Raw genomic sequence first — 25,449 nt, 5'->3', positions numbered from 1 at the left:
GTAAAACCTTTGGGATAGTTTCCTCATTTATAACAAAACTCCTTTCTCTACAAACTGTTCCTCCACCCCAGTCCATGTATGGGTGTTTCTGTCAACCACTTGTTCTATTACCCACCCGATCCTGGCCACCGATGACTGAAAAAGAGATGCATATCTAATCCAAACTGAGATAATCATATTTTAAAATTTCAAATTGTAAGTAAAAGATAACTAGTTTGTATATAATTGCAGCATAACTGAACATTTTAAAATAAAATGGCAGCTAAAGTATAACCATATGGACCAGAGAACAGAGAACGCTGGTCTGTGAAGAAAAAGTGTTAAGCAGAGACACTCAGAAGCAGAGTTAGGGTAGTAAAAAAGTAATTTTTGACAACTTTCTAGTTCCTTGTCCTAGTCCTTTCCAAAATCTAGCTTTATTTCTTTAAGTTGTTTTCCACAAAATATCTCTCTATCCTTACAAAAATACCTCATTTTTGGCTTAAGATAATTCAAGTGATATTCACTACCTGCAAACAAAAATGTCTTCAACTAATACAGCAAATAGCCCAGTGTCATTTACTATCTTGGCCAGCCAAAAAAGTTTACTTCACAAAGAGTTTTAGTGAATTGACTGGCTAAGTCAAAGGAAAGTTACATTTTAATACTAACAGTCAACAACACACCATCAATAAGATATCATACCATATTGTTGAGTCGGTCATCAACACTCTCATTGCTCCAGTTTGGTAAATCCTGATCATTCATGCCTTCTTCAAAAGGACCTCCTCCTGTGGCCATACTGGCTTTAACAACTAACTTTCTGTAAAATAAGTGAAAACTAACCTTTTAAAAATGTATAGAAACAAACTCTAATTTTTAAATCATTCCATGAAGCTTAGCAATATAAAGGAACCTTGAAAAATTTATTTTATAAGTTAAAAAGAGGTACTGTTAACTGCTCAATACAAATTGATTTATCTATTGTAGGCATATTATGACTAACATGAGTTAAGCAGCTGGAATGATGGGGAGGGGAAGAAAAAAAGTCTCAGAATATCCACTACATGTACTGGGCTGCAAGCTTTAAGGTTATTTAATTTATTCGACACAGTCCTAAAAGGTAATTAGGTAGGAAAAAGTTATTAATAGCTAGAGCCAAAGTATTCTCAGAAAAGAAACTAAATACCCTCCAAAGACCTGGGCATTAGTTTTATGTCAAAGATTCAGAGGGTAGAACTGCTCTGCATGAAACATGGAGAAAGGTTTGGTTTTAGTAGAAAATAAGGTAATGGTAAAGGAGATGAGAAGGCAAGAAGAAAGAAGCAGGACTAGGTGGGTGAATGGCCAGTAAAAGCCAAAAAACACAATGGCTAAAAGCACTTTAAAAATATTGGTGCCTACAGCCCTATTTTAAATTGTATTGCTGGGGATTTTGTGACAATCAAGAGAGGGACTGAATTTCATACCTGGGTCAAAGAGGTGAGACTCAGAAGCAGCAGTGGTAGAAGCAGAGTTTCAGAAGCAGAGATGATCATGAGAAAATAAGATTTCTACATATTTCATGGAAGACGGGATTTCCACTGGGGTGGAACTGCACAGGTTGGAGGACTGAGTGAAAGAGGAAATGGTGAGATAACTTTATCTATAATTCAAAGGGGAAGGGAAGGCCATTAGACATCAGGGTTACAGTAGGTTTCTCATTTTACAAACAATAACAATAACATTATTTAAAGGAGTCAGATCATTTTGCCAAGGTCATTCAGCTAAAAATGTCAAAGAATACAAACTCCAGGTGCTTTGATTCTAAGATCCTAATTTATCTCATAATATTAAAGGGATTGTCATCCATGAAAAAGTAGTATTTATCCCATGGCTAGGATATTAGATTATATAAGAAGCTAAATTTTATCATCTCAAAATAAAAACTAATGTGATAAAATTCAACACTTCAAATATGAAAAAAATCTTAAAAAGTACAAATTCATTGACACTCTCACAGTTTACATGTATCTTTATACTATTTGTTTTTTCAAGGAGTATATATTACCTCAATAAATTTCTACAGTTGAAAGAAGTATGTTTTAAACCAAGAACCAATAATTTTAAAATAAAATATGAAGAACATTTGTATTAAAATAAAGACCAAAATAAGAATGCCATTTATCAGTATTTAGCTTTTGAAAGTTTTAGTTTTAGTTTTGAAAGTTCTAAAAAACATAAAAATATAAAACAAATATTTATAAAGAGAAAAGGTAGTTTTCTTAAAGCTGCATTTAAAAAGCTAAAGAAGTTCAAAATGTCATCAATAGTCTTTAGAAAATTACTGGGGAAAAATGACACTTATAATAGTAACAAAAAATTAAAATATCTGGGAATAATATAATTTTGCCCTATGCGAAGCACTATTAAACTCCATAAAACAATATGAGAGAAAATTTTAATAAGCAAAAAAAAAACCCTTTCCTGATGGAAAGACAAATATAAACATAGCATTTTTTCTAAATGTATTTGCTAAATGAAATTCCAAGAAGAATCCCTGCAAGATTCTTCTCAAAATTTGACAAAACAAGTCAAAATAAACTTTTTAATATCTGAAAAATAAAACAAAAAGTAGCAATAGAGGTTGGGGAAGTAGAAGATTAGTCCAAGATGTTCAACCACACTGAATGCTTATATGGTTCAACTAGTATCAGCAACCCCACCCCCCAAAATTCTCAAATATACCCAATTAGAAAAAAGTAATGAGAAAAATCAATTATAGCTACCACCTATATCGTGGTATTTACTATATATATGCCAAGCACCGTGCTAAATATTTTATGTGCATTTTATCATTTAATCTTTACAATAACTCAATGATGTAAGATCATTCAATTGATGGGACAATTTGCTAACAATTTTGAAAAAGATTTATTTAGAGCTTTAACAGCCTTTCTTTAACTAGGGTTCTTTTTCTGAAACACAGAAAAGTGATTTAAGTGACTATTTTCTCAGTTCCTCCAAAAGTGGTATGTACCCAGGACCACTCCAGAAACAGAAGAGGAATTAACTGACAGTAAACAATGGATGTCTGAGAGCATTAGAGTTTAATTCTCTCCAGTTTTAAAAGCCTGCCTTATAACATCAAGATAATTAGATTAAAAGTAGATAAACAAGATTTAAAAAATCAGACAGACAAATAAGAAAATAGAATGTACTTTAAAGAGATCTTACTTATTTGGAATACAGAACAAGAAAAATTTCAAAACATTTTATTCACCTTGAAAGTGAATCCTAAGTATGCTGACAACAAACAGTAAATGACAAATTGAGAAAAAACTGAAAAATTTTGAGGTATACAGTTAATACCTTTACTACATGAAGAATTTGCCAAAAAAAAAAACAACAAAACACAAACAAAAACCACTAAAAAACAAAAAAAATCAGTATGTCAGGCAATTTACAAATTGGTAAATATAAAATGATAAAAAAGTAATAATAAATTCCAGCTGAAAATTAAAAGGGACTATTAAATTTGCTTAATTATATAAATTACCTAATCCTAATGACAGCAAAGCAAAACCAGAACACTCAGTCACTATGGTGAGAATATAAACTTGTTTAACCTCCCCAGAAGGCATTTTGGCAATGCTGTATCAAGAACTAAAGTCGAGTTTTGACCCATAATTCTTCTACCTCACCATAGCTCATCTAAGAAAACAACCTTCACTATGGTGGGGGACATAATAATGAAAGAAAGTATTATACCATAATTGTGATAAATTAAACTAAACATCAAATGATAGGCTCAATGCTATTAGACAAGAGTACCCTTCAAAACATATAATTATGGAGTCTGAGCAAACTGCCTGTGTTTATAATATCATATACTATAAGAGAGGCAACAAGTAATATGCAAATTGTATACAGATTTCAGGAAAATATACTAAAATGCTTGTATGAAAGCAACTATTGATTACATGGGTAAGACTGTGATGGCTTTTCCTCTTTGTCTTAATTTTCAGCAATATTTTACATTATTTTTTATACTAGAAATATACTTAAGACCTTTACAAAATTGATATCCATAGAGAAGTTTGTCTAGCGAACTGAAATGGTCCACTTAAACTAAACATTTTGCAACTACTATTTTCTAGATATATTGATATGATTTGTAAGTATTAAAGAGTAGGAGCTCAAAAAAATACATATAGAGGAGAGGCAATACCATATTTAAAAGTACTAAAATTGTCTAAAAATACAAATTAGAATAGAAAATGAATCCCAGACTTGTAGTGTGAACAATACAATAATACATTCAAAGTGATTCAAAATGGGATTTTTGTTGTAAAGACAAGAAATGTTGAGTTTGAGATGCCTATGGTACACTCAATTAAATGTGTTTAGCGGACAAATATCAATCTCTCAGAAGTGAGATTGATTAACTTTAGACAGAGAAACATCTCTTCATTGAAACAAAAGTGTGGAATTGGACAAGGCTATTTAGCTGATTTTGTGGTAGGGAGTTCAGGAAGTTTGTAAGTGATGTGAAGTAGAAAGAACTTTTCATTAAATGTAAGAAGGTGAGATGGTAGTGTCTGAAAGATGAGATGAGCAGGAAACAGAAGAATGACTGGGCAGCACTAATAACCCAGGTAAGAGCAGAGATCATTCACTGATATCACTAATCTTCAGTGTGAATTTTTTTTCCCCAGCTATGCTCTTCGGCCTTGATATAAACACTCCATTGAATCCATTAAAAACATTGGCAGGCAGTTTCAATAGAGAAACAATGAGATAGAAAAGCTGAAGCCATTGGAAAAGCTGAAGCCATTGGAAAACAATTGGTGCAAGTGATGGATGATGGTATGCGAAGCTTAATGGAGATTAAAGAAAAAATTCTATTTTAAACAAGCACTTTTAAGCATCCTGTAACCTACTGAACTATGTTGAAAATATTATTTATAAGTATCATTTAGGTATTTTTGCAGCTTTATTTAGCTCTCTTGCAAAGAAATGAAAGGTAAAAATACTAAGTCAATTTATAAGCTACTTTCACGGACTGGACTTATTGAAGAAAATCCTGTTGCACAACTCACTATAGAGAAGTAGACTACCACGGCATTAATTACCACAAAATATCTATAACTAAAGTTTACTTTTAAAATAAAATACAAAAAAAAAAAATACAGAAAATTCAAAGAAATTAAGTAATCAAGGAGAGAAAGAGATTATTTTCCTAAAATCTTTAAAGTTCAGATATTATTTCTCAAATGGCACTAAATTACTCATAACCAACTCTGGAAATACCTTGTTAACCGATCACAGTAAATCAATGTTTTGGAAATATTCTTCCAAATAAAATAATGTATAAAGTAGTTTTTCTTTCCTAAATATTTACTTCCATTCACAAACAAAGCTGGCATTTTATACGTCAGTAACGAATTTTTTAAAGGTTGCATTTTTGAGGGTATTTCTTGTACTAACCATAAAAAAGGAAATATTGCATACACTGTTTTGAGAGTTTTAATACAGTGTATAACCAAGTGCTTTTAATGGAAACTGAGAAGAAAATGCATTATTTGATATTATATACATTCTCCACTTGTTCCCAAACATTCCTCCTCCTCTTTGGCTTCAATAAAATTCCGAACCCCTCTGAAAGCACTACTTCCTCAGAAATCCTTTCTAAAAGATGTTACTCTTTTAGTCTTTCAGATTCATGGGGAAAGGATACCATTTGCAAACCCTTCTTAACTAGTGCTTAACCGTCCTCTTTTGAACAAATTAGTCATTAAAAACGACTGAATGGTACCCTATCTTGGGGACCATTTCCCACTCTCTCCAAGAGATTTTGCACTTTTTATGATAACAACTGGCTCATGGTTTCACTCTCCACTTCATTCCTGCTTGCATGACCAGAATATCTGCAAAAAACTCGGCCTCAATTCCAACATCTTCATCATCTCTAGTTCAATACTGTTTTCACTCTGAGCTGGTAATTTGTTCAAGATTCTGAACTTCTGAAATCTCTCTTTCTGATAAGTTCTTACATTCTGCCTCTCACTTTTTCATTTCTACTGATCCTGCTGAATACTTCTAGTCCAGGTCATTTCTCTCTCCAGGAATCCATTAATTCCTTATTTCCTTATTCAACCCTAAACACAAACCCAAGAAAGCCATTCCAAAAATGTTGTTACTATCCCCTGACTCCCTACCTATTTGCCTATTCTGTCAACTCAATCCTGGATAAACCCCACTACCAGCTTTCTCTACTTCTACTCTCGAACTGTCAAGCAGTGGGGAAAGTTATAAAATGGCGCTGACTGCGTCCACTTAAGGTATACTATCTATACTGTATGCACACATGAACATTTTCAAAATATAAGTTTACTCCATGAGGTTAAGCACTCACTCTGTTTTGCTCACTGCCCATATCTACAGGATTTTACAGTCATTAAGTACCACACGCAGACGCTCAATTAAATTTGAAAGATGAATGTACTGCTATCTATCCCTTCTCGGCTTCTTACTTAATTTCCTAGCATTAAAATTCCAAACCCTTTATATTTTTTTCCAAGTCTCAAATACACTTGTCTCCTTCACAAATGGCCAACTCTCCTATTGAGAAAACCAAGATCTTCTAATATGAGTTAGTTAACTCAATAGCATGTTTTTATGTCATCTTAACCATCTTCCCTCATATGTTAAAAGGAAAATTATTTTGACTCATTTTATAATTCATCTTATTTTACCAAATGCCTACTTAATACTCTAGTGTTAAGAACTCTAATGTACACACTCACATTTGACCTTTCCCGAGATCCATTTTTCTTATCCTATTGTATTATAGTCTTCCAATTAAAAGAAAACACTACTGATAATTATAATTAAGATATAAATCAACTGTCAATCTCTACTTTCTCATGAGGGTGAGTCTATTTCATAAAGGAGCTAAAGACCTGCTTTCCTAGAAAGCAAAAACATTTAAAAATTTTTGAAAATGGACTGTCTTAAAATTTTAACAATTAAATTCAAATTTATTCTGAGATTTTCTTTAAAGATCAATTATTTCTAAAATACTTTTAACAAAAATTTCTTCTAATCTGCACCCTTTAGTCATTTAATTTCTAAAATGTCCTTAGCAAATTAAAGTGTTCCTCTATGAATTTACATTGACTTTTCTGTTGCTCAGAGAATCTTTACATAACCAGCATTTGATAATGCACTATACACAGAAATTTCTTTTAGCTGTCTATAGACAGCTAAAAAACTTCAGTCAACAGTATACCTAACAAGCTCAAAAAATAAAGTTTGTGTATAAAAAATAAGAACAGCTAAGTCATAGAAAAGTTGTAGAAGATGACTTAAGATCAAACTGATTTAGCTATCCAAACAGCTGTTATAGGACAAATCCAAACCCAAATAGTCTAAAGAAGTTCTATGAAGACAAAGACATTTCGGAAGGTAATACATAAACTATTCATGACCCTTTTCTACTAGAAGTATGAAGGCAGACCAAAAACCAGGGCAAACAGGGCAGCAAACCAGGTTTGTTTACTAAGTGGAGAGGACCCTCAACCATGCACTGATATTTTGACAGTCTCCATCATAAAGTCTTCTTCAATATGAAGGACAATACATATATAAAGACGTCAAATTACCTGCTTAGAAACTAGTTTTTGCAGCTCAGAATCAGCTCTTTTCCTGCTTCACACGTCAAAGCTGTTGCCTGCTTTTGATTAAAAAAAAAAAAACTTCAGGAAATTACACTATGAAGTATAGAATAACAAATACTATATTTATAACCTAAAAAGCTTAGAAAAAATCAACAGAAAAGAAAAAAAAACAATTTATCAATATTTTAAACGTTTCTTTAATTCTTTTGGAAAACAATGTGATACACGTAAATGTTTAAATCCTTCAAAACTTGTAAGATCCTACCAAACAACGTGACACCTACTTTGAAATATAAGGCCAATGGTTAACCCCAATTATCATAAAGATCCGTGCCGAAGTTTACTCTTCAGGTTGATCAAGTCATTAACTTCCCATTACTCAAACAAGAACTTTGTCTATCCAATGGGGGTGGGTGGGTTGGGGGATAAGGTTTATGTATTTAAAAACTAAGCACTTCAAAAGAAAATAACCTGGTCACTACACAAACCTAAGGTTTACCTTCAATTCAAAAACTCGATTTTAACGGTTTCCAGTGGCTCTCGCTAGGAAGGTGATAGGGAAAGGAGCAGGTGCACCCAGAGCTCTACAACACCCACTCCGGTAACTAGAGAATACCAGTAGGCGGAGTCTGGAAAGCAGTTATGGGGCGGGGGGTAGATGGGGCGCCCAGAAAGCCCGCTTCTTTCAGCGCGAAAACGTGATCCGTCATCCGTACGAAATACGATACAGACCTTAAACCAGTCAAAAAAAAAAAAAAAAAAAAAAATTCCCAGACTAGGATAGGTCCCGGGGAGCGGAGCCGGATGAAAAAGTTTGGAGGACCCGCCTCCCTAGCGGGGCCTATACCTAATCCCCAAACACCAGTTTCTGCAAAGCAAGCAACGTTTCCCAAACTCCATTTGGCGTTTTGTTTTCCCTATGTAGGCCCATTCTAACTGGACGTGCAGTAAGGGATGAAGAAGGGGAGCGACGGGAGCGGGGAGCTGAGAGGTATTAAATTAACATTCCACTCGCAAATATAAAGCACCTCATAGCCAAAGTCAGGAACGCCTTCCGCGGCCCTTCTGCTCTAAGAATACCCGAGACAGTACAAATCCCGGTGCTTACAGCCCAGCCCGAAAAGTCGCGTCGCTCCTCACCCGCCCTTCTCCACCCGAAATTCTGGACGGGAGCCTCACAGAATGGAATTTGGGGTGGGGAGAAGGGGCGCCATGACGGAGACTATGGCCATTTAAGGCCCCTTGCTATGGAAAACTAAACCCCCTGCCTCCAGCAACCAAACCACAGCCCCCGCTCCGCTTCCTCCACTCGCGAGGGACATTCCTGGAGCCCTCGGGATGCAGGGCGGCCTCCTCCTCAGGGCCGGAAAAAAAGGAGGGGAGGCAAGAAGGGGGATCTGCAGTCGCTAACGGGTCCCTAGATGCTCACCCAGAAACCACGTCGGTCAGTCCGGGGGAGGGGGCGGACTGTCTGCCTAGGAGACGTGAAGCAGACAGCAAGAAGACCCAAGGGCCCACAGAGAGGCGCGGGCCGGAGGCCAGGCCCTACACGGTCAAGGGTCCCAGAGCCGTTGCTCTCCCGCCCCTGCGCGCCGCGCTGCCCTCGGTTGCCAAGGGCTGAGGACGCGCAGGCATTACCTGTAAACGAAGCAGCCGCTCCTCCAAGGGCGGAGTAGCGGTCAGCCCCTACAACCAGACGCCGACAGCGGTCCTTCCTTAGAGACCGCAGCAGGGAGCGTCCACAAGTTCCCTGGCTGCCTAGGGCCCAATGGCCGCCTTCTCTACCTTGGCTAGTCAGCCCCAACCGCCGCAGCCACCGCCATCTTAGGATCTCATTGTGGTGGGAGAGGAGGGGCGGGGGGACTGCAGAGGGGGCAACGCGCGGGGAGACATGCGCCGTCTCCTCAGCAACGGCGGCGCGCAGGCGAGAACTCTCCCGGGCGGGAGCCGCAGTGCGATCGAGGCTCTAGACTGGAATCATGTGACTCGTCGAAGTCTGTGGTAGCACCTCTGGCTCTTCAGCCGGAGGCCGATTACGCCAACGAACAACCAGAGACTACAAATCCCAGAATTCCAACTCGCCCCCCCCCCCGGGTTATAAGTGTCCGCGCCTCCTCCCCCCCCCCCCCCCCCGCGACAAGGGGGATGAATACAACTCCCAGCATGCTATGCACTGTCCGGCGCTGCTCGTGGGAGGCTCGAGGCCTGTGCGGAAGTGGATTGACACTCCCCCCGCCCCAACTTTGGCGGCTAGGAAAACCGCGGAGGCGCCTTCTTTTTTTTTCCTGTGGGGGTGTCAGCTCCGGACGGTGCCTGAAGCAGGAGAAATAACCTAAGACAGGGATCGCTCTTCTATTCACTCCCCACCCACATCCTGGTCACGAAGGGATGGAAACAAAGGGCCTTTAAACTCTAGCTATAGGTTTGCACGTGGGGAGATAAATCCACGGGATTTAATTGGCCGAAAGTCATATAGTGAGTGGGAGAATGATAAATGTTAATAATAAATGCCACCTGGGATTCATGTTCTACTTTTTCCTTAGAAGAACCAAGTGACTTACCTCAGAATCTAGAGAAATTTTCTCTAAAACTATACTGAGTTCTTTACGCTCTTCTCAGCAGCAGCTTTTCAAATTTAGTAAATTGACAGGGTAGTATAACAAACCAAAAAAATGCGACAAAAAGGTAATGCTTTCAGTATGCCTACTTGAAAAGTGAAAACACCGGTCAATTTTACTTGCGTGCAAGGGCGTTCTATTTTTAGACAGTTTGTTGTTGTGGATACAAAATTTGTTTTAAGTATAATAAGGTAGAGGAAATGATACCTGGGTTCCAACAACAAATTGTTCTCAATAACCAACAAATTGTTCACAAAACCAATTAAGGGAACTCGTGTCAATACTTAATTCAGATAAATAAAGCTCTTCCAGTCTACTATAATTTGCAACTATATCCAGATTTAGTCAATGCAATGATCTTTTGACACGTTTTTTTGTCATACACTTTTTAGTACTTTGTGTGTTTAGTATTGCTAATTATTTAGGTAACAAAATTATACTCCCTGCTATTGAGATTATATTTGGTGAATGGAGAAATAAATAGTGTGTTCTGTAAGAAAGTGCTATGGGAATTCAGAGCACTAAAGATTAGGTGTTTATTGTAGTCCAGAGTGCCTTAGACCCCATCTTAATCCTACCATTCAGTAACTCTTAATATCTTGGGCGAGTTATTAACCTTTTTGAGCCTCAATTGCACCATTTACAAAATAGGGGAGGGATAATAATATTGCCTACCTTGAAGGGATTTTTTTTTTTTTAGCAGTATATATTTTGTACAAGGCACCAGGTTAAGCATTTCATCTGTTGTGGTTTTCTCAATTCTCTATCCTGAAGAACTTGATTCTGCATTGCAAATGGTTAAATAAATCACCGAAGCTCTGACTCCAAGTAGTAGAGCCTAGGTTTAAACTGAGGTCTACTAACCCTGTAGAGGATTTTTTAAAAATAATTAAATAAGTACCAGCATATGATAAGACCCCCAAATATTATCATTATCACCATTTTGTTTTATATGTGGGGGTGGAAAAAATAATTTCTCCTACCTTCTAAGTTCTTCTAGCTGGGACGATAATCATGTTAACATGTGATGAATTAGCAGGAGATAATGTCCAAAATTTATTACAGATGTATATGCTGGGGGTATCATAATGAGAATATCATAATATGAAACCCAAGGAAGCATTGGGCAGTTGAGACTTACAAGCCATTCAGGACAAAGGAGAAGGAGACAGGGGTCTGGGATTTCAAAAGGAAAGCAAGAAGTTTATGGGTAGATAAAGCAAATACGTGATAAATTATTTGGGGGCCACACAGAAAGAATGGTACACAGAAGGAAGTTCAGTACACAGGCTTTGCTAGTTTTCTTCCAGTCTGCCACATTTAGTTTATATTATGATGCTAAGTTGAGCCTCCCTTCCTTTAAGCAGCTTTTTTGACCTGAATTCCTTTAGGCAGCTAAGGGGGAGGGTCAAAGGTTCTTTCTGAGTCTTTTGTTTCTTAATAACTAACCTAAAATCAATATGACAAAAGGCACTTTGAGTGTGGTAAAACTTTGGTTCCTTTCATATACATATATAAAATTATTTTAAAGTATGTAAAACAGTTGAATTAATTCGAAAGCATTACTGAAATCAATATGGTCATTATGTTTTTTGAATTTATGGACCCTGAAAAATGTTAATACTATTGTCTCTTCGGTGGAGGGAGGAATCAGAAATTTTTACATAAAAAAGCAGTCCTCAAACTCAAATATGGGCATTACTAATCTTAGCAAGAGACAGAGGAAAGGGGAAAAAAAACAAAATTACAAAATTATCTTGGACTTAAAAACAACATCTAGTTTAGAAAACAAATTTTGTACAAATGAACCAGTTTAGTATCAGTAGTGTATGAAAATGGCAAATAAATGATACAGACCATAAGTGCTTTAGGAATTCAGGGAAAGAGAATTGCTAAATTGTCTCAAAACATAATGAGAGTTCCAAGATTCTATGTGGGATGAAATTGGGGGCAATTGATGGAAATGCAGATGGGGAACATTAGTGACCCCTAAGAGATACACATTGAAACTACATCTGTTTTCCACATTTAAGAACAACACATGTATTAAAGATGGAGGAGGAAGCCTAAATGAAAAAAATAATGTTCAAGGAAAATGTGCACACTTTGAACACAGATACTTCAGAATAAGCAACGGATAATGAAGAAACCAGACAGGGTGAAATAGAGGATCCATATAGGGTGGGGAATGGGAAGGAAAGAGAAGAAAGCAAGATCGATGAACAGGTTGGGGCCAAACTGTAGAAAATCTTAAAGATCGATCTGAAGAGTTTGGGTTTTGTTTTGTAGATAGTGTGAAACCAATTGAGATTTGGGAGGCGGCAATGATATAGTGAAGGAGCTATTTTAAGACTCTAATCTAAAACAAAAACAAAAACAAAAACAAAAAAACCGAATCCAGCAGTAATGTTTAGAACAAACTAGGGATAACAGAAGAGAGGGAAAAAACAAGGAAAACAAGTGGTAACGGGTGTGAAGTAACTAAGGCCTGGCCTACAGTAGTGGCTGAATGAATGAAGGAGTTGGATTCTGATGGTAAACTAAATCAGTTTGTCATGTTGTGCAAAAATATCATTCGTGTCTGTTATTTAATATTAAGTATGACACTAATATGGGGCACTTATGATATAAAATTTTCTGCTATATTGTTTATCTCTTTTATGTGTTCCATGTGTACTCTATCCACAGATAGACTTTAGTTTAAGCATGGCCAGAGCAGAAACCCTGCCTTTTGTACTTCTTTATATCCGGAACGCTTTGCAGACTTCATTTATCTTGATGTTCATTAATTTGGTCTTTAAGAAAACAGTTTTTGCACTACCTAATTTTAACCTGCAGGTGGTGATAGGACTTAAAAGAAAAATCTTCAGTAACCACTATTCTATTTTAGTTGAATTTTATGATTCTTTTATTATGTGATTTTTGATACACCAAGAGAATATGTGACATTTATGTAAATTATAAAGTACAGTAATTTTACTACCTAACTGAAAACAAAAAATAATCAATAAATTTAAGAGCCCCTGTGCTTTTCTTCAAATCCATTCTTCCTCTTTGCAAACATAAATATAATCCTGAATATCAATTTTACTATTCTTTAATTTTCCTCATGTAACTATATGTATAGATCTCTAAATAATATATTGTTTATTTTTGCTTGTTTTCCAATGTTATATAAACTAAATATATTCTTGCTTGACTTACTGTTTCATCCAACATTATGTTTCTGAGATTCATCCATGTCAATGGTTAGAAACACAAACTCTATTAAGAGCAGAATGTAAAATTAATTTTGGATTATTACTATAATTGAACACAACTGATTATATCTTTACTCTTCATATTAGCTTTGTGGGTAATTTGATGAAAGAAGAGATTGATCATGTCAAACAAGGGACTAGTTAGAGACCTCTGACTTAGTTCTTAGACCTTTTGCTTAAATTTAAGCACTTCTCTGCTCTAAGCTAGCTCAGAATTTCTTAGTCTTGGCACAATTAACATTTGGGGCTGGATGGTTCTTCATTGTGGAGGGCTGTCCTGTGCAATGCAGGATGTTTACCAGCATCTGTGGCCCACTACATATTTGTAGCACAATGTCTCCCCAGTTGTGACAACCGAAAATGTCTCCTAATATTGTCGACTATCCCCCAGATTGGGGGCAAGGGCAAAATCACTCCCAATTTGAGAAACACTGATCTAGTCTTTTCATTGAAAAAACCATATTATGATTTTTCTTATGTACCTCTTTTGCTCAAAAACCTAAACTTATAAATAATTAAATCAATTAATTACTATGTATAATTATATCAGCTAATTATATCAAATCCACATGCATAAGTAATGTTCCAAGGCTCTTCTTACCTTCCTGTTTTCCTCATATCTAATACCATGACATCTCTCAATACTACCTACTTCAGACTTTTTATTACTAGATTCCAAAATTGCTGCTCTTAACATACAACACTAATGTTTATAACAGTCTAAACTGACTTTTCCTTCATAACCAAATATATCCTTTATTTTTTTCAAAAATCACTCTTTCAATAAATGTAACTCTGAAATTCTGACAATTCTATTCACATTTGCATTTCATCAGTTTTTATATGGTTTTACATCTATAGAGTGGTAATTACTATATACTTCTTCCTATGTTTTCTTGTATATATTCTTGGGGAGTCTATGTTTTTACCCCACCTTCCCTATTCATTAAAAACCTAATGAGAGCTGCAATAGTGTAGTCCTGTGTGGAATGCTTGCTTCCCAGGACAGAGTGATTGGGAGGGTTTAAACAAAAGGATGGGATAACAATAAAAAACGACAAAGAAAAAAATCTATATCTTTTTCCTAGCCTTCCACCACCAATACAGCAGAAAAGTTTAAATATAAGTAGATGTAGGTTGTTAATTAAGCAGCAAAATCAGATAATTAGGTGGGAGGGTTCCAGAAATATGGAAATCCTCCATATATAGATTTTGTTTCCTCATTAATATGAAAAACAATAGAAATGTATGAAAATTAATCTTCAGCTTTTATTTTAAAAACCCTGTCATCAAAAATAAATTTATATGCAACAAGTACTCAATGATTGCCATGGCTATAGGGGAATAATCTGGGGTAACTTTATAAAAGACAAACTCTGAGCCAGAAAAGTGTCTTTTCTCAGATAAGGAGATCTTCTGGTGACACTTAGATTTGGTATATGCATTAGCTAGTGAAGGAATATTCATCATGAGTGGGATTACATTGGTCCATATTAAATCCACGACATTATGTAGGGAAGCTACAGCTGCATCTGCTGTATTTTTTACTCTTTTACCATAAAAAGACTTCTTACACTGCAACTCTCCTTCCATAGGAAAGATTCTCAGGTTAGGAGAGAATTGACAAAACATGTATAAACTCAGATTATCCAGGTTAGAGAAGTTAGAACATTCTTTCTCTACCGGACGGGTACTAAATTGTTTTCAAGGTTGAAAACTGGGGGATATTGAATGGCAGGATGGACAATCCAATCTACATAAGGAAAAAAGTAAATCCCTGAGAATAGGTGCAACAGAATGGTGTAGGACAAGGGTTCACAAACTTCTTCCATAAAAAGTCATTTATTGGATATTTTAGGTATTATGGGCCATACAGTCTCTGTCCCAGCTATTCAACTGTACAATTGTAGAGTGAAAGTAGACAATGTATAATGAATGAACATGGCCATATCCCAGTAAAATACTATTATTGGAACAAATTTAAATTTTATATAATTTTTGTATGTCTAAAAGTCACTTTGTACCATTTTCTTATATACTTGTTTTCACCCATTTAAACTAGTTGTAGACATACATTGCCTCCATGAAGGATTGTCACAGCCAGTAATACTAGAAATAAAAGTTTAAAAAATTCAAGACATAAAAGATTAAAATCAGTCAGAGCAGTTCCCATCCTTCACTATTTGCCTGGGCGGAAAGGGGAAGAATTGATGAAAAGTCAACAGAACCTGATGCTTTTCTCTGTATCTCTGAAAAAGAAGAAGAGGGAGGTGCCATATGTGTAGATTGATGACTGAGGAGAACTTAGAGAGCTCAGTAATTGCAGCAGGAATAGATGAGTATAGTGGCACTATGCAAACCTCGCCCACCGCAGGCCCTGAAAGTCAAGTGCAATCGCAGGATGGAGAGAGACTACAAATTTTCTGATATAATACTAAACTGAGTAAGATTAGGTTTCTCCAAGCCCATAAAATACAGTCTTGAAATCCAGTTAGTAAAACAAGAGTACATTCCCTTTCACGTGTAAGTTTGCGGCATAAGAAACTTTATATACATAGTTCAAATGTCAGCTACCTGAATGTTCCCAAGCCCTCGAAGCTGTTGGTAACCAGATCTCCATCATGTGTACAGCAGGAAACCCAATCTCACTTGCAGATGTCTTTCAGGATTCTTGGATTTCATGTTTTCCTATAATTTTTTGTTTCTGCTAAATTTTTGATTTCTTCCAAATCTGGCCTTTTTTTGCTGTTCTTTTCCTCTATCCTACATTATTCCCAAGGCAGAACACAGCTTCTTCTCCGTTTTTGGACACAAGGTACCTCTGTGTAGTAGTCTTAGGGTTAGCAGTGGAAGATAAGAGGAGGAGGAATTTACACTGCAAAAACATCTTAAAACAATATTTGACACCCTGTTTTAAAAAGATCTTTGGCCATAGCCTGGAACTTCTCACTGACTGCCTCTTCTCCACTCCCTGTCTTCATGTCTTCACATTCTTCTCATTCCTTTCTCATTCACCCCTACCTATCCACCCTCTTCCTCTTGGTTTACCCATAGAAACTCCAAATTCTTCCTTAATAGAACAATTTTTTCCCCCTTGTTCTCCCTTTCAGGCTATCCCAGCTAAAGCCACTATTTAAATGAACAAGGTTCTTTCTCTGCTCCACTAATTAGTATGACCCATTTACTCAGCATGGAGGTCTAAGAAAGTTATGTCTTCTTTGATCACTAAAATTAATTGCATAAGACTCTTTACAATCCTGAATAGCAGATATTGTAAGAAAAAAACATTTCCTTTTTGCTGATGTCTCTGCCCTGGTTATTTAGGAATGGGGGTGCGTGACGGGATGGCTAACTCAGTTCTTAGGGGCCAGTCTTTAGTCCAAACTCATAGAAGAGAGAGGAATAGAGACTATATCTAGTTTTCTAGATAGGTTTCTCTTTTTGTTCTCTGTTATACTCCCACACACTGTCATTTTCGAAAACATTTTTTGTGCTCTGGGATGATCAGTATCCTCTGTAGCAATGATTCCACTTCTAGCCTCTCAGAAGATACTCGTGCAGTGTGTGTGTGTGTGTGATGGTGGGGGCGGGGGACAGGGAGGGAAGTTGTAGGGCACTGGGAAGATATAAAAGCAAGGATTCTCCTTATAATGTTATGCTCCAGCTTTAGGTTGCCCTTAGCCACCACTGGCTCAGGCTTCTATTCTTTGCCTCTGATTAGTGTACATCCTGCACAGGCTATATTCATGTTCTAACCCTGAGCGACCCCACTGCTTCTGTTTACAGCTAGCGAAGCGCTACATACAGCAAGTGAATAAGAACATGCTTCTGGAGCAGACTACTTCAAGTCAAATCCTGGCACATGTGACCTTGAGCAAGTTGCTTGCCCTCTTTATGTCTCAGTTATGTCACTGCAAAATAGGGATAAAAATAACTATATATATCTCAAAGGGCTTCTATGAGGATAAATACACAGAAAGTGTTTCAATAGTACGTGATGTATAAATTTTTACACTTATCAAGCATACAAAGAAAGCTCTGTGATGATATCAACTCGGGTCTCCAAGTTTTCAGTATCTATTCCCACACACATTTGAACACAGATTTCAAAGCATTCACACCATGCCAGGATGGCAGAGTAATGATGGCTTTAACTATAGGGACTACGGGACTAACTCTGGATACTAACACTTAAGCTAGATCACCACATCAAAGAAATTGGATTTTATCTTGTTGATTATAGAGGACTGATGTTGTCACATTTGTTTTTATAAAGATAACTTTTTTTTTTCCTGCTTAGGAGATGGTCTGCATGGGAAAGAAACTCAAAGTAGATTGACTAAGAGGTACCAATAGATTATGCTAAGGTGATGAGGACATAAATTAAGGTGGTAGTAGCACTGAGGTTGTGGCAATGGGTCTGATGAAGAGAGTGACATTTAAGAGGTAGAATCCATAGGACTTACTCACTAAAAAAATGAAAGATGAGGGAGAGAAATGATGTGTGATAATGCTAAGATTTTGAACTGAATAAGTGAATAAATAGTGGTCTTACCCACTTATATGTTCTCTCTTTTCTCAGATAACTAACAACTCTGGGGATTCTGTTTTTAGATGTGGTTATAAAAGTATAAATCATCATTTTTTTCCAACTAGTTGAATAACATTTAAAAACAAGATAATATTTTTAGAATCTAACAACTGGCAGAAAAAAAGCACACATATAGATTAAGTTTAGGTATCTGAATGAAAAAGATTAATAACAAATTTATCGAAGAAAGCAGAGAAGTAATACTGAGGTCTAGAATGAAAGCAGATATCTTACGTTATCGCTCATCTTCCTTATGTCTAAAGGCATATTTTAAAATGTGGTTTTACTTAAAATGAGCTCTCGTTTTCTTTTTCTCCATACATTTTTACACAATATAGCCAAATTTCTTCTTCATGTGTTTAATGTAAAAATCTGTTTTCCATTAGTATTTAATATTTATTTGCTTGAAATTATTTTTTTAATGACATGATCTTATGGGGACATTATTTCTTAACAAGAAAGATGTTATTGTTTGGAAGCATAAAATATATGCAATTCTGCAGTCCTTGCATAGACATAGAAAGAAACACAAACATTATTTGGCCAGAGTTCTTTTTTATTTTTTGCAGAAAAAAATTTGAATGAGAAAATATCTTTTGCACTTTGCTCTGCTAGAGAACAAATTTAGACTTGGTTAGATTCCAAAGGGAAAAAATTCAGATAGGTGTGTTGACCAAGTACAAAAAAGTGAGGAGACTTTGTCTAGAAAAAAATGACAAAGATTTATTCATGAGTCTCAGGATTTGCAAATCGGAAACACTACCAGGTAACAAACACCTAGATTATTCCAAAGAAAAAAGCCGAGAGCTCTTACAGTAAAAAGAACATTCTTGGTGAAGAATAGGTCCTGCATTCTTAGTCTTTGAATTAGCTTGAGATGGGAGTCTTCAAGATATCTGGTGGTCTGGAAAATATATGTCAGGTGGCCTGGATAATGGATGTCAGGTAGTCTGAACATGTGAACATTCTTTCCTATTCTTCATTCTTCAGAGGGTTATCTATAGGGTATGTATATATACATACCTTCAAGCCCTGATGCACAACAGAAAAGTTCAAAAGTTTAAATCAGGCTAGTTCAAGTAAAATAAAATCTATTTTTCATGCTTTTGCCCATTTGGTCTGAACCAGTTTTGTCAGCTTGACTACACAGACTCCATTTTAAGTTTTATCCTTATCTTATTTTCTTCACTCATTCCTCAGTGAGAAATCTCTAAAAAGAAGAGTAGTGAATAAGAATTTCGTTTTATCTAACTGGGATGCAAGGGAAGGTATCGGTATGTAAGGGAAGAAGGCTTTGTGGAACTTGAAGCTCTACATTTTGGGGGATCTGTCAAATGTCTGTCAATATTACATTTTACATGCTTCATGTAGCAGGCCAAGTTGGGAAGTGGTCCAGATTTGAGCAAAAGAACGGAGGACTCTGGTAGGGAGGCCTCCAAGAAATAATAGTGCATTTGAAAAATTCTTTCTCAGGGATTCAACTTTCCTGTTTGGGCTCCTGTTTGTAAGAGTTCAGTCAGAGAAGTAGAGCCTTCAGAATAGATAAGGGATGATTTTATGAAATTGTGGGAGCTGATTAAGCAGTCTCTGAAAGGCTTTTCTTCACATGTGATGCTGGAGTTTCAAGTATACAGGACAGATAAGTGAAAATGGTAGATGACTGCAATGGAAGCAGGAGCTGGAGACCAGGAGGATAGACTGAAACCCGTGGCAGTTCTTACTGCTACTGACCTTGGTGATGTAGATGTCCTAGTAGGAGTCAAACCCTTTGTCATGTGGTGAAGGAAAATCCAGGTGAGACTGGGCAGCGGCAGGCCTGGTCGCTATCTTAGGCCAAGATTAGTCAACAGAAAGGCCCTTTGTGAGAGCTACAAAGGCTGCCTCTTCATTTCTGCCCTCCAAATCCTATAAGGATGCAACCTGTGGTAGAACATAACAGAAACAAAGGAAAAAGAATTCTGGGCAATGTAGTTTAGTGTAGCCAAATTGGCACATGACAGAGCCCCCACTTTTTCCTATTTCTTTTTCCTTGTGTTCCTCTTTATTGATCTTCATCCTTAATTTTTTAGATTGCATTGTCAGACTTGTTCTTAGAAAAAGAAATTGAACATAGATTTGCTGTTGTTCTTGCATATCTAAAATGTCTTTATTCTATCTTCACACTTAATTGCTAGTTTGGCTATGTAGAGTCCTGATGTGTAAAATATAATTTCCTTCAGAATTTAAGGCATTCTTTCTGAGGAGAAGCATAATGCCATTCTGAGTCTTAATCCTTTTTATGTGATTTCATTCATTCTGCAAGCTTTTTGCAACTTTTCACTATCACTGTTCAAAATTTCATCAGGATATGTTCGAGGGGTGGGTGTTTTTTGCCTTGTTTTGAAATTTCATTGTGCTGGACACCAAATAACTCCTTTCAACTTCATTTCTTTCAGTATTGGGAATTATTTTTCTACTATTTTTTTTGATAATTTGCTCTCCATTGTTTCCTGTGTTCTTTTTGAAAGTTCTATTAGGTGCATTCTTGACTTCCTATATTAAAACGCAAATTTTTCTTATATTTTCTCTCTTAGTTTTCACACCAGGTATTTTTATTCTGTTTTCTGGGAGGTTTTCTTGAATGTATATTCTGATCCAGTCAGTGAAGATTTAAAAAAGAAAAATGACTTCAACTATTTTATTTAATGTCTTTGAATTCTTTCTGCTTTGGGCTAATATTCCTTTATAAAAAATAATAACAGAATTCTATTATTGTTTCTTGTTTCTCTGATGATATTAAATAGTTTTCTTCTGCAAAGGTATTCCATCTTACTAAAACAAAACAAAGTCTTTTCTTTACTCCATTTTCCCTTATAGCAATAGTATCCCTATTGTTCAGTATCTCTTTTTAGTTATTTCTAATTTTTCCCTTCCTATTTTCTCTTAAATCCACTCGAACCAGATTTTCACCCCACTATGCCACTGAAACTGACCTCGTCATTCTTCAATGAACTTAATGTTGCATAATTCAAGAATCAGTTATCCTATTACTTTACCTCCTAGATACAAAAATTGCTTTCTTCTTCTTGAAACATCTTCTTATCTAGTTTCTAGGATATCACTCATTCCTGGTTTTCCTCCTACCTCAATAACCACTCCTTTCTACTTTCCTTTGCTCTTTGTTCCTCATGTCCCCAACTTCTTAACATTGGATTATCCCAAGACTCAGTTTTTGTACCCCTCCCCTTCTAAATCTATACTCATTTCCTTGGTATTCTCGTCCATCTTTATGGTATTGATGTCAAAATATATATTTTTTCTTGTATGTTTAACAGCCATCTCAAACTTGCCATTTCCAAATACAGTTCTTGATCTCTCCTTCCTTCATTTTTCCCCATCTCAGTTTAATAGCATATCCATTCTTCTAGTTGCTAAGACCAAATTTTGAAGTTATTTTTCTCTCATAACTCACATTCAATTTGCCAGGAAATCATCCTCCAGTTTCAAATTATATCCAGAATCTAACATTCCTCTTCATTTCTATTTTTGTACCCCGTTCTGAGCTTCCAGTATTTCTTGCCTGGAGTACTCTTCTACTGCCTTAACTGGCTGCTCTACTTTCACTTTTGTGCCCCCCAAATATGTCTTTTCTTTTAAATGTACGTTACATCATGTTCTTGCCTGGTTCAAAAATACCTCAGTGGCTTACCCCATCACTCTTCTCTCCTAATTTATTTTTTTCTTCATGTTATATAGCTCACATCACTTTCGAACATATTGGATAATTTATTTATTTATTTATTTTGTTAATGTTTACTTCCCCATCTGTGCTAGAATGTAAGGTTATGAGGCCAGAGACTTTTGTCTGTTTTCTTAATTGCAATTTCCTCAGTATCTAGAACACTGTATGGCACTCAGTACTCTGTTCCCTGGGTTCCTTGCTTTTTCTTTCCCTTTTTTGATCTTTGTTTTTCGACCTGGAGACATTCTTCAAATGTCCGGTGATCCTTGATTATCCCTACATGAGGCCAAAACAGTTTACTGAAAGCTAGCTTTTTGTGTGTGGGTGGAGTTTGTGGATTGGTGAGCTTCAGTGAGATTAAGTGATGAGCTGGTATGCCTATGGAGGAACCACTATACTTTAGTATTATTAATTTTTCTTCTACGGGGCCATTCTACTTCTTCCAAGAAGAATCCTTATCTCCTGCCAGGAAATATAAGCCTACCTAGCAGCAATCTGGTTGAAAGAGGTATCTGTTGCACTCTTTCTATGCATATTTTCACTTAATTTCTCTGTTTATGACTCTTATCTTCCAATATTCTTGATATCCCCAAATGAAAATACTTTCTAGGTCAAATTCTCTCAGTAATGAAAGATAGGCAAGAGGTAAGTGGTATATGAATAAGGAGGGTAGGAGTTACATAGGGAGGTGGAGGGGCTATAGGATCCAGCTATACTCTATGTGCTGTTTCACCAATCCCTCTATTTTCAACCTTGAAAGTCACTCTTGAATTTTGTGGTGTCTCCAGAAACTTTTCCAATAAGTTTTTTTCTTGTTATCTCCTTATGTGTCATTCCTGTTTGCTTTGACATTAGAGGTTTATGCCTTTGTATTTACTTGCTGTCATTTTAAAAGGGTTTGAGGAGGGAGCACAGATAAAACTATGTGCTCATTTCACCATATTTAACAAGAAGATTTGGATAACAATTTTCTGTTTAGGTAGGGGCAGAACCATATTTATCTTTGGGAAAAACTTTTCTTTTTCTTGGTGGGTGACAATTTAACGAGCTTTTATAATACCAAAGTACAGACCAGATTATATTCTGAAATGGAAACTTCGTGGCAATAAAAGCAAAGCTTTTCTGCATAATAGTTCATTGTATTGAAGGCATAGCTATATTTCTAGTGCTTATTACTTTGTTGGCTGGGGAGATAAAAATTTATTTTTCCTTTATGAAGAGAGGAGTTAGGGATAGGACATGATTAAGGACTTTTTTTTTTTCAGGACTTTGCCTAAGATGATATCCAAACCAACACTTTAGGAAGTTTAATTACCTCTACCCAAAGAGACTCTGTTAGTTGTCTGGAATGAAGATTATTCTTAATGACCTGTTTCCTTGATATTTACAATATACTTCATTCAAAATATTTTAATAAAAGGCACATTTTAAGTTGAAAATATTATCATCATATTCAGAGCACCAAATTTTATAAGTCCTATAACTGGGAGTCAAGGCTGGTAGAATACACTGTAAGATGTAAAATCAATTGTCTGAGTCTAGTTCTTGATGGGGCTCAGAACAGACATGTTCACTGCTGCAGGCATGAGTGGACTGGTGATGGAAACCTGGAATTGAACCTTCTCACTGAGACTGGGTCAGGTATCAGATAATGGGCAGGTGTTCAATCCAGCAGACACAATACAGAGTCCAGAGGGTTTGGATGACAGTTGTGCTGTAACTGACGTATTAATTGAGAGAGTCCTTTGAATAAGGTCTTCCAAAAGAAGAAGAAAAGGACTTGTCAGTTCTCATCTGATCCTGTCAGATGACAGGAGCCAGAGAGAACTGATCCTGCTGCAACTGAACCTGTTGTCCAATGGAAATATTCTCGGGCTAGAGAAAAATATATTCAATTATATTATTTTGAGGGGAAAAAAAGCCTCTAAGACTATCTAATACCCTTTATTCACATTCTTTGTTCATCAAAACTCCTTTTACTTGATTTGCTCTCTGGGCTGATTGTGCCTACCATGAGGAAGCCTTCTGATAAATAACAAAATGGGTTATTTTACCAAGAAATTTTCTAAATTAATGTATTAGCTTTTCTGTTTTATATATCCTTTGAGAAACTATTATATGTAAGTTACTTCCCCAGAAACTAATCACTCTTAGAGTAATTGCATAAAATCTAACTTCTAGACAAGCTATTTTAAGATGTAATCTAAGCCTTAATGAGCTCATTATTCTGTTCTATGGAGCCTCTTTAAGAAGCCGTACCTTAAAAGTATATATTCCACCCCTCCTGTTTCTGGTCTTCCTCCTCAAATACCGGATCCAACTTGCTCCTTATATCATTCTTTTTTCGTGCTTCTTTCAGCCAGTGATCTCAGGTCTCATTCTCATTTTATAGCTCTGGTACAATCATACAAGGTAACAAATTTGATCTTTCCTGACAACAGTTCTTCCACTGTGTTCTAACAGTGCATCTATGGGCTAAAGAGGTATACTCTTCCCAGCAAGTTCGGTCTCAGGAATGCCTTCCTAGAACACCAACCTTGATTCTGTCCTTTGATTACCTTTTCCCAGGTTTCTCCTGAGGCAATGATGTTGGCCAAGTCCTTAAGAGCATCATTTATCTTTAATTTTGAAGAACACAGATTCTGGCCACCTTTTGCTAGCTGTGTGACCTTGGGCAAGCTACTTAAACCTCTGTGCCTCAATTTCTTCATTTGTGAAATGGAAGTAGTAGTAACACCTGTTCATAGGGCTATCGTGGCTGAATCATTTAATATACTTACCATAACTGGCACATATGTTAGCTACTGTTATGTTATTGTCCCTCCTTTGAAGAAGTGAGCATAGTACTTATTAAATGCTTGAATAGGGAGAAGACAAAAGCAACACAAGGAGGAAAAATAGTTTGTATTTCAAAATATTTCCTTTTACCACAGAGGTAATTATCAAATCAACCAAATAATTCCATACCTTTGCTTCTGAAACGTAAGGTCAGCAGCATCTTGAATTCACTATAATTATGAATGTATAATTTCTAACATCTCCTGTGGGTATAAATCACTACAACCTAACTGACTTTTTTATTTCCAGTAAATTATCAGAATCACCTTCACCTTAATAAACTTCAAAATTTCTGCATGAATGACAGGAAAATCTTTAATGGAAGGCCAAACACCAGTGGTACTTGAGTCCAGAGAACAACAGAGAACAGGAAAAAAACACAATTTCAGTGTTTTACTGGAATCCAAGTTAAGAAATAGGAATCATGGGACAAATAGTAAACAAAAACTTGAGTTACATCAGGATGAAAAAAGAAATGATGAACCTGGATTCACAGCCTGAACTATTATGCAATATGATTAATGGAGCTAACAAGTCATCTCTCACATATTAGAAACTCCTCTAGAGTTTAAAATAAAAGGAATAACTCATTCAGAGGCTAATTGATGCTTACAGATAAATTTCACAATTTTACACCTCGGGGAATCTTTTTGCTTTTTTTAAAGATCAAATAAACTGTTTCATCTTGGAAATTAATGACTAGCCCCATTATTTTATAACTAAGAAAAGTTTAGTTTTCCTCCACATTGTAGTTTGAAACGACACTTCCATTCACATCTTA

At 36.2% G+C, this 25,449-nt stretch overlaps 1 protein-coding gene across 36 annotated transcripts in view; it reads right to left on the bottom strand.

The window, feature by feature from the left end:
* PCM1 (pericentriolar material 1) overlaps positions 1–9,645 on the bottom strand; it is a 78,844-nt gene extending 69,199 nt beyond the window's left edge. For 11 of the 36 annotated variants that reach the window (XM_036228619.1, XM_036228621.1, XM_036228630.1 and 8 more), the window contains exons 1-3: positions 9,279–9,644; positions 7,626–7,696; positions 685–802 (exon numbers count right to left, since the gene is read on the bottom strand). In XM_036228619.1, coding sequence (XP_036084512.1) covers positions 685–780 — 96 coding nt within the window. In that variant the 5' untranslated portion in view covers positions 781–802; positions 7,626–7,696; positions 9,279–9,644. Of the gene's footprint in view, positions 1–684; positions 803–1,448; positions 1,625–7,625; positions 7,697–9,278 lie in introns of all 36 variants that reach the window. The other 25 variants (XM_036228631.1, XM_036228645.1, XM_036228646.1 and 22 more) reach the window with 9 other exon arrangements.
* Between the last annotated feature and the right edge of the window lie 15,804 nt (positions 9,646–25,449).

The sequence above is a fragment of the Rousettus aegyptiacus genome, unplaced genomic scaffold (genome assembly GCF_014176215.1).
Source record: "Rousettus aegyptiacus isolate mRouAeg1 unplaced genomic scaffold, mRouAeg1.p scaffold_m13_p_11, whole genome shotgun sequence".
Classification (NCBI taxonomy): domain Eukaryota; kingdom Metazoa; phylum Chordata; class Mammalia; order Chiroptera; family Pteropodidae; genus Rousettus; species Rousettus aegyptiacus.
The sequence above is the reverse complement of the archived record's forward strand: the minus strand, read 5'-3'. Positions and strand labels throughout refer to the sequence as shown.